General features: G+C 35.9%; 1 protein-coding gene across 1 annotated transcript; it reads left to right on the forward strand.

The window, feature by feature from the left end:
• Positions 1–4,193: 4,193 nt before the first annotated feature.
• LOC149528385 (pentatricopeptide repeat-containing protein At1g11290, chloroplastic-like) lies at positions 4,194–8,064 on the forward strand. Its single transcript, XM_089810772.1, has 2 exons — positions 4,194–4,678; positions 5,245–8,064. Exons 1-2 carry the CDS (start codon positions 4,231–4,233, stop codon positions 6,837–6,839), a joined length of 2,043 nt encoding a protein of 680 aa, XP_089666898.1. The 5' UTR covers positions 4,194–4,230; the 3' UTR covers positions 6,840–8,064.
• The last annotated feature ends 2,952 nt before the right edge of the window (positions 8,065–11,016 follow it).

Genomic DNA, 11,016 nt, shown 5'->3' on the forward strand with positions numbered 1-11,016 from the left:
GCTTCTTAATGTAGTCTTTTGCACGTTCATATTTATCCTTTAGAGTACCTCTTTCTTTTGTGATTATGTCAAGTTACTCAAAATCTACTTTCAAGTTCTTGTGTAAATGGTCCATATCCATAGAGATCTTACTCATTATACCTTCTCTAATTAATTGGGCTATGACACCAATTGTTAGAAATGTGAAATGCTAGGGGGGTGGGGTGAATTAATATTTCATAACTTTTTCCCAATTATGGATATCTTTTACAACCTTAAAACATGCACATGTAAATATACTAAAAATAAAACATAGCCAAAAAAAATGCAACTCATAACACCATTTTTTGTTAACTAGGGAAACCCTGACCAAGGGAAAACTCCAGTGGGGATGCTACCCACAAAATGATCCAGTAATCAAAGGTATCTTGTGAAATATATTGACACTGTTAGGAGTCTATTACATCTATATAGTGTCTCTATCCTTGTTAGATGACTAAGCCTTCTTAGAAGCCTCAACTCTGTTCTAGAGTTGTTATTAGAATTATAAAATGTATGTAATATAAGTCCATTGCCCAAAAATACAATCTACAATAATATGATGTACACAAAAGGTATCGATACAAAAACCTCTTGCCAATGTTGATATCTTCAATATCTGATTTTACCTTTGTAGTTCTCTGTACAATCTTCACATATATTGCCTCTTACTGATCTCGACATCAAATTCACATCACAAAATAATAACATAACTATCACAAAGAAATATCACATAACTTTGCATCCAAAGTTCTTTCCTTTATACCATGTTATTATGCTATGTTGGCCTTCATGTTTTCACGCATGTCCCAAAATGTAAAATTGACTTTTTCTCACTTAGGATTAACATCTAGGATGTCATCCCTAATTAGTTAATTAAATGTTTTTATAAACAAAACAATTCCTTAACATAAAATATTCCTTTTCTTATCTCTATCCTATTCTACCTATGCAAACTTGTAATCACTAAATCATCTATATCTCACTTCTCATAATGAGTCACACACATAGGTACGATATCCTGACACTCTATACTATCACAAGGTAACTATGTATATGTTAACTTGTTGTGTGTGAACTAGGCCAACCAAAACTATTTCTGTGCTGACAGATAAATTATGTGATACTTAGACAATTTTCTAAGTTATCAACCCAAAACTGTATCTCCAAGATATGCTAACTTAATACAAGTAATATGTTTCCATAAATGACAACCTAAGTATATCCTCTTAGCCAAATTGCCAACAATTAACATCCTTTTCTAATAAACTGGAGGCTTGTATTATCTAGGTAGCTAACAATAATATCCAAAACCCATATAAGGAGGAAGGTTTCTTTTCAATCTGGGATGCACATATGCATGTAAAAATTGGTTCAAATTAATTAACCCACAATGATATACACAAAATCCAAAAAGATTGCTAGGAAAGAATGTAATTGGGAATGTCCACCTGTAGGATGGTCAAAGTTTAATTTTGACGAGGCCTCTAGAGGTAATCCAAGACCAACAAACTTAGGATGAATTATTTTCTTAGGTAATGGATCATGCCTAACTAAACACGCCAAAACTTTAGGAGTAATGTCTAATAACTTAGCCGAAATAGAGGCCCTAATAGAAGGCTTAACTCTAAGTAGAGAGATAGGTATTAACAAATTAGTTATCGAAGGAGACTCGTAAATTATCCTAAATGCATTAAGAAAAAGAAAGACCCCAAAATGGAATCTTAATTCAAAACTTAAATATTCCCTAGCCATCATTGATCAATTCGAAGAAAGACTCATAAAACATATTTATAGGGAAGGTAATAGAGAAGAAGATGATCTCGCTAACAAAGAAGTATATGGAGAAGAGATTCTAATAAGACAAGCTAATATGATAAGTATAAGTTAGACACTTGTTCTTAAAGAAAAATTGGTTTAAAATTTTTACTTTCAAAATTAACATGTTAAATTTTGTTGATATCATGGGAGTTTAATGCTAATAAGTGACATATTTTCAGTTATTTAAATTTTTTCCTTATATATCAGTTGATTTTAAAATTAAAGTTAGTAGGAGATAAGTTTTAGTTTTGATTACGAAGCATACTTCTTCTCGTTCTAACAATATGATCATAGCCAAGTTTGATTTTCAGGTTATTTTCACAAGGAACTATCAAGAGAAAAGTTATATACTCATAAATGAAAACAAGCGCTAATTTTTTTTGGATAAATCACTATGAGATATTTATGTTAGGGCTACACCAAGGATACCTACCCATCTCTAATTTTTGGTTCCCAATTGAGATGGTTTTTTAAATCTAAATAGAATCTTGGGCCTCATGGCCTTTTACCTATTAAAAAAAATACTATCCTAAATCACACTCAAGAAAAGGGAAATATGGAAGGTAATAGAGAATAAACACTACATACCAAACATACAATCTTATATCCAACTCCAAAAAAGTCCACTATGGGAAGATGAATGAACTGTGTTAACTTTATACTTTTACTTTTGAGTACATATTCAAATGATAGAGAAAAATACAAGTGATAACTTTTCCTCAAATAGAATAAAATAGAAGAATTTTAATATTCATGGGGTCAAATAAATTCTTGGACAACAAATCTTGTATTTCTAACCTCTAGACTTTTTTGATCTAACGTTAAGAAACATAACAATGAACTCCCTTATTCTTCCCAATCTTATCATCTTTAAACAAATATTGTAACAAAGTCGACACTAAAATACTTTCTTGCTTGACCTAATCATCATATGGAGCGACGATATTTATTCTTTATAAAACCCTTGGAGCCACTTAATCTGTGGCATAAGCTAAGCTTGTCGAGATGACAATTTGAACAAGAAGGATTAATATTATAGAACACAACCAAATGAAGTTGATGGACTTTCATGATCATGCTCAAAAGACTACACAAGAAATAAATTAAAATGGAAAGCAAAAATGTAACATGCTGAAATAAAAACTAGGTCACATTAGCATAGATGTGAAATCAGATGATGGGTGATACCTAAAGAAAAGTGGACAAACATAAAATGTTGCTATTGCACTCTAGAAGTGATGGGGGCATAATAAAATCACATCATGGAGTGTTCACTCGACAAGGATATTCAAATCAATTATATTGATAAACTAAATTAAATGCCTTAAGTTGTTTGAAAAAGAAAATAGAATAAGGGTTGCGAATTTCCCAACCAAGATGCACACCATAAGATCCATGTTGCAAAAGGAAGAATAGATCTAGTTGGTGGGGCCTTTTGTTTCACGATTTTACTTTTTAGTTTGTTGGCTATCATTCATTCATTCAAATATCTTTTGGAGAGCCAAAAGTTTTGTTGCTCAATTAAGCACCAACTCACATCAACTTCATCATGAAATTGGGCACATTTGAAAAGACCAAAAGAAACTTGGGAAAAAAAAGTATTCTTTGCACTCCTAAAACTGTGTAAATAGAAAAGCTTTTCATTTTAGAATGTGATGCCTTCAAGGACAAATACCAATTATATTAATATCTTGATAGCTAACCCTTTAATTGATTTGGTCATCAAAGATATACTTCAATTGATGAAACAAATTATATATATATATGAACTGAAATGTCAAATAACAAAACAAAAATAAAAAATTTAATTATACTAGAGAAGAGTTGAAATGCAAAAATCAGTCCAAATACACTACCTAATAGGCTATCTTTAACCTCTAAAAGTTGATAAAAATAATTTTCTTCATTTCTCTTCCTTCAAATAGAAGAGCGAAAAAGCAGTGTTGGAGTTGATTTTAATACTGTATAGTATTTTTGGCCAGTAATTGTTCAAGGGGCAGAGACAACACTCATTTTCCATAAAATCCTCGGGCTAGCATGCAACATGGCTGGTTTAAGTTCAGGGAGCCTCAGTGGAGATGAGCTTCTGAGCAATAAGGACTAAAACTAGTTGCAACATCTTGATCCCTAATCATTGCTAGCAGGAGAATGAATGCTCGGGAGTCTCTCTTAAGCTTTTGTTGATCCAAAAGGTTTTCATTTTGTAATAGGCTACTTTTTTTAATAATAAATTCTCCTAAATTGCCTCGTTTACAAGGCTGGCTGAAGGAAGCTCAGCACGTTTTAAGCAGTACAAACAAGATTGCTGAAAATTGTACCTATACTTATTTATTTATTACAGGTCTGCATTGAGTACAAATCTTTATCAGTTGGCAAACAATCGATGCCCACATGAACAAGACGGGAATAGGAAACAGGATTTTATATAACAAAATTGTTGACATGTATGCTAAGTGCCTAAGGCAGGTAGATGCTCGCAAATTGTTTGACGAAATGCCTGAAAGAGATGTCTGTGCATGGACTACAATGATTGCAGCCTATGCAAAACACGGCCCTGCAGAGGAGGCACTCAAACTATTTGACAATATGAAACAAATAGGGATTTTGCCTAATGGGTTCACCTTTGCCAGCGTTATTTCTGCGTGCGCTAACTTGGCGTCTCTGGAAAAGGGGGAGGAGATCCATGAAGAGATAAGACGAAATGGGTTTGAATGCCAAGTTCCTGTTGCAAATGCACTCTTAGATATGTATGTTAAATGCGAGAGACTAGACAAGGCACGCCGTGTGTTTGACAAAATACCTCATCGAAATGTTGTATCATGGAGTGCCATGATTGCAGGCAGGTATTTGTAATGGCCACTTCCACTGGTAGTTGTTTTCCCCATTGAAACATCCAAAAGAAAACACACCAATTACGAATGTACAAAAAGAAAACAATAGAGTTACTAGATTCCCTGGTAAGGTTGGCCTTTTGCAAGTGACAATGGCTCGAGCTAAAATTCTTAGAGGCTGAAACTTCCCAAGCAGTTTCTTTCCCTGAAGATGAACTCTATATCAACATTTCATTAAGAAAGAAGATAATCACATGTCAAAATTGGTTTATTTTCCTGATAACGAGTTTTATATCAACATTCCATTAAAAAAATGATAATTATTTGTCAAATTTGGCCTCTCTCAGATAATGATTTATATATGGTACTCGAGGTGTCGTTAAGTTTAATCCTCTTTTAAGCAGAGCTTTGAGAGGTTCTCACAAAATATCAGATTTGTTATAATTTACAGTGTTAACTGCAAACTAAGATTATTGTCCATATACATTAGCATACAATTTTTTTTAAAGAAACATAACGCTCGGCAAACCATACCGTAATTCTCTTCGTCTCTCAGAAGTTTTCCTGATTGCAGGATATGCATCACGAGGGGATCCTGAGGAGGCATTGGGGTTGTTTGGCAGAATGCAATTAATGGGCATTCGTCCTAATCAATTCACTTTTGTCAGTGTTCTCCCTGCTTGTACGAGATCCGGGTTATTGAGAAAGGGGATGGAGATTCATTTAGCGATAATAAGAGGTGGATTTTATTCTAATGTGATCGTCATGACTGCACTAGTGGATATGTATGCAAAGTGTGGGAGCATGGAGAAGGCTCGTGAATTGTTTGATGGAATGCAGGAACGAACGGTTGTGTCGTGGAATGTTATGATTGCAGGGTATGCCCAGAATGGATTAGTTGACAAGGCAATGGAAATCTTCAATGAAATGCCTAAACATGACTTGTTGTCATGGAATGTCATGATTGCAGGGTTTGCAGTGAATGGAAATGGAGAGTTGGCTCTGAAGCTTTATCAGCAAATGCACCTGGCAGGGTTACGGCCAGATTCAATGACCTTCACAGGTATACTTCCTGTGTGTGCCAATTTCGCAGCTCTTGAACAGGGCAGGGAGATCCATGAAAAAATTATTGGAAATGGATTGCATCCTCATGTTAATGTGGCTAATGCTCTGATTGACATGTATGCAAAATGTGGGGTTATTCGGAAGGCACGCTATCTGTTTGATAAAATGTATCAACGAGATGTTGTCTCATGGACAGCGATGATCACGGGGTATTCAATTCACGGCCGTGGCAAGGAGGCCTTGGAACTCTTCGAGCAGATGAAAACCAGTGGTGTGAAAGCAAATGAAATCACCTTTCTTTGTGTTCTATCTGCTTGTAGTCATGCAGGTTTAGTGGATGAAGGCTATCAATGCTTCAAAGACATGAGTGAATTTTATAAAATCATACCTAGTATGGATCATTATAGTTGCATGGTTGATCTTCTTGGTCGTGCTGGGCGTCTTGATGAAGCACGTGATTTTATCAACCAAATGCCAGTGCAACCTAAAGCTGCTGTGTGGAAAAGTCTGCTTAGTGCCTGCAGGCTATACAATAATATAGAGCTAGGGGAATGGGCAGCAGAACATATATTTGAGTTGGACTGTAAAAACGCAGCACCTTATGTGCTTCTCTCAAACATGTATGCTGTAGTTGGTAGGTGGGATGACATTGGAAGAATACGAAGAATGATGAAAGACAAAGGCATACAAAAGACACCCGGATGCAGTTGGATTGAAGTTAACAAAGATGTTCACAATTTCATTGGAGGAGACAGATCACACCCAGAAATACACAAAATCTTCACGAAGTTGGAGATATTGTCTCGGGAAATGAAGATTGCGGGATATGTTCCTGATACAAGGTTTGTGTTAAACGATGTAAAGGAGGAGGAGAAGGAAGAAATTCTTCGCCACCATAGTGAAAGGCTTGCAATTGCCTTCGGGCTCATAAATACACCTGCTGGAAGAACTATTCGAATTGTCAAAAATCTAAGAGTATGTGGCGACTGCCATTCTGCAAGCAAGTTCATCTCCAAGATCACTGCAAGAGAAATTGTCGTAAGGGATACCAACCGTTACCATCATTTCAAGGATGGACATTGCTCTTGTGGAGATTATTGGTGATGCTACGTTTGGCTAGCCCCTAACATAAGGTTGCATAATGGGTAAGACAATCGTATTATTTTGCTTCGGTTCCTCTATACACATTCCATATTGAAATATGGAGGATGTAAATTAATTTGAAAATATTTCTTGGCATGGTGAGAGGGCCATCAACATATTTCAATTTTTCAACAAATGCAATTAGGAGGTGAACGAACCTGTAGGCAACCAGTGTACTTCTGATGGAAGCGAAAATGACATCTTTTGGAACTGATATGGATATCTGTAAAAATAATTACTGAACTGCATGATGGGCCGATGCCATTGTGGAGAAACCTCCTGATGCACATGAAAAATATGGGAATACATCAAGAATTAGAATAAGCTGTTGAATACAACATAAAAGATAAATTGGGAACAACTATGTTTGCAGACAATGCTAAACAAGATTATGGAGAGGAAACTGCAAAGCTCTTTAAAGTGATTAAACATTCTTGCAGTAAAACTTAATCATATCATCTTACGGGCATGGTTTCTATTTTGCCAATGTGTTGCTAGGCCGATGAAGTAGATTCAGTAGCTTCGGTCAGATGAAAGAATATAACCACACATATCCATCAATGAAGCGTTAGCTGCTTTTAATTTTCATTACCGTGTTGGATACTTGGGTGAAGACAAATACTGTATTGACAAAATGCCAGCAAGATCTAATTTGTTGACTGGAGTTGTTTCCTTGGTTCCTGAAATATGCATAATCTAGGTTAATCCAATTCTAAGCCGGACTCAAACTACTTCACCTTTTTCATGTTTGTAATAAGTGGCAGGTGTACTACAGCGGGATGCTAAAAGACACCTAGATACTCTTGAATTGATATTATTAAACCAGTTTGTGCTTTGGTTCACTAAGAGAAGTCTGATCTGTAAATGCAGAAAATCCATACTAAGGTTGGATTTGTTTATTACTTAAAAGCAACAAGAAATGTTTTTTATGCTAGGAATTGTTGGAAGATGCAAAGTAGAAAGGACAGAATACTTGCTGCAATACTGAAAAGATGACAATTGACTTTGGTCTAAATTATGAACTTGAAATGTGCAAAATGAGTAAATGCATCAGTAGAGAACTGAATCGAGGCATTGCGGTCAGCATATAATTTGGAACTATCATGACACATCTGTAACTGCCCTGGTACATTTGAATTTTGAACTGCCCTATGAATAACCAAATATCTTGTTCTATTTAGTTTTATAGTCACTATGCAAAATGTATTTTTTTGAGGAATTACAAGCTGGTTGATAAGTCTTTTGGATTCTTATGGATCATATCTTCCCTGTTTAAGAAGCTTTGAGATCCTATAAAAGCTGTTGTTTTAGAAGATCTGGGAACCTGAAGATTAATCTGTTCTCCTCCTTGAGGCACGTCTTGCTTGTCTCGGTACCTTTTCTTCATATAACTGTTATTGGTCTCCTTGCCATTTTGACTTTCTTCGCAATGTATCCTCAAGGTCTCCTTGTGCATCCAAGAAAATAAAATAAAATAAAATAGATGGTAGTACGTGTCTTTTCTCTTTATTCAATGGACAGTTCATATGAATGCAACTTTCCGCAACTGATTACTGATTAAGTCTAGAGCATATTCTTTAATTTACTCGAATATGGTGGATTCTCTTCATCTTAGAGGTTTAAGTTTGTAGCTTCTCCTTGTAGTCTTTACCTATAAATGTCCAAGCACAGTTTGTCCTCCATTTGGAATATATGCTCTCAATGTCATTCTTGCACTTGAGATAGATGATGACTTTAACTGCAATTGTGACTTCAAGCAACATTAAGTAGGTTAGTAGACAAATAACCAAAATATGCTTTAAAAAATCACACTTATTAGTGGATGCACTCATTGCTGCAGTATATGAATGTTGTGATATATGCCAAACATCAATCTTAGATCCATGTTTGCTATTATAGTCTCTTGCTCACTGTACCAGGGTATTTATTCACAACTTTTGTTTATTTTCTTGAATATGTCTACAATGGATCAGTCATGTCAATTATTTTGGTATGGGATACCTATCACATCATTTGGAATGGCTCAGAGGGGGGACAAAGGACACGTGAAAGGAGTTAATGAGGCGAGTCCTCTTTCTTATGATAGGACACAATGCTTTTCTTCTTGCCATTAGTTATGTTATATTGGCAGGTTTTAATGGCTTGCATTTACAACCATTAATGGGTACGACAAGCATCAAGAGGATGAGATGGTGTCACTCTGTCCTTGTTTAGGTGTTCAGGTTACCAGAAGAGAGAGAGGAAAGAGAAAGGTGTTGCAAATACCAAGAGATACGTATGCAAAATAATATGGGAGCTTGAAGGAGGTGAAGGTTGGATGAAATCCATCAACAGAAATGTTTTTCATGGAAAAACATGAGAATTTATCTTATATAAATAGAACAGCCTTCTTTAAGTTGGAACAATAATTGGGCTCTATATTAGCTTTGGTAAGATTGCATTAGTGGGTTCTTTTGGTAAGCACATAGTTTCCATCTATCTAAAAGGTAATGCTTTGGAGGAAAATAAAAGTTATTTGTTTGCACTCTAAGTACATAAATGTGGGAGGCTAGTTTAGGTGAATGAAAGAAAAAGGGAAAATTCTCATGAGAGCAGCTAACTATTTTGGTTATCTCAATGAGCTTGATTTAACAAGGGGTTGGGTGTAATGTCTTGCTTGGAGATCCTTGGAATAAGGATTCAATACAAAGCAAGATTTTTTTATAAAAATAAGTATAGATGCACGTGACACTCAACATACGAGGATCATAAAGATTGCAACATAAGACTTAACCACAATCTCGACAACCAATGAATCTTCAAACGGCACTACCTAATTGAGACTCACAAACAAAGAAATGAGAACAAAAGACGACAACAATTCAAAGAATCTAAGATCTGTCAAAGCATGAAAAATTAAGCAAACCCAAAGGGTACTTAAAAGACCAAAAAGCGATCCCTGAAAACCAGTTGAGATGCCCCTTGTTTTTCGCACGACGATAACAACAGACAAAAATTCTGCATGAGAAAGTACAACACACCACATGAGAAAATTTATTTTGCGCGAGGAAATGCATCGAACGACATGAGGAAGTACTTGGCGCATCAGACAAAATACCCAAATCTGGTGTGGGGTTTTGCGCAAGAAATTACCAAGAGTTGTGCAAGGAAACCCAACAAACCACACGAACTTTTACATTCTTGTGCGAGAAAGCACAATTTTGCATGAGATTCCAGAACAAGTCATGAAACAATAAGGTAAAAAGCTAAGAATTGAATTTCCTCCACACTAGGGAGTACCAGATCCACAAATCAAGGCATAGACACTCAAACACTATAATTGCAAGATGAAACTACAACAACCATCTGAAACATAGCAATAAAAGAACGTACTGAAAGCAACATCACAGTGAGCAGAAGCAACATCGCAATAAACTGAAACAACCAAACTAAGTGCACATTTCCTCCCAACTATAATGACATCATGAGACTTTGAAGGCCCTAGCCATCCTCCACACGTAACATCGCAAATTTCCAACTAGATAGTCAGAGCTATCTTATAAGGATGTCACTACTAACGCGTAATAACATCATAAGAACAGGAAACCTAACATGCTAAACCACAAGCAATAGATACTCCAACTAAGTAGATAACATCATCGAATCATATGCTAAACATCATAATAAGGAAATGCGTCAAGAAACTAACATCATCTAAACATGATATACAACCATTCCAATGAAACCATAAATCATAAGGAAGCATACTCCAGAACTCGAAGTATCAAGTAAGAACATCCAGCAACAGTCGCACTGGGATAATAGACTGTCTTTATACACCGGTCCCCAGTAGTGGTATGGGTAGCTACATCTCCCAACCATCTAAAACCTGTAGGTCCACTCTCCTCGTGCTAATGGAGATAATGATTCAACCACAAACACACATAAAGCAAAACGTTCATGGCTAACACTCACGCTAGACAATAATGACGACTGAAACCAAGAACATGAGACAATGCAAGTACTACAGGTCCTAGTTAAACACTCAATTGGCTACTATGTAGGGGCTAACACCATGGAGAGTCGCTTGGCATCGAATAGCCCAAGCTAGTATTGGTAGCTCACACTTTTCAACGAAAGGAGCACATCCTGAATCTTT

The sequence above is a fragment of the Cupressus sempervirens genome, chromosome 11 (genome assembly GCF_028749045.1).
Source record: "Cupressus sempervirens isolate cs-2001-9-10 chromosome 11, ASM2874904v1, whole genome shotgun sequence".
Lineage (NCBI taxonomy): Eukaryota > Viridiplantae > Streptophyta > Pinopsida > Cupressales > Cupressaceae > Cupressus > Cupressus sempervirens.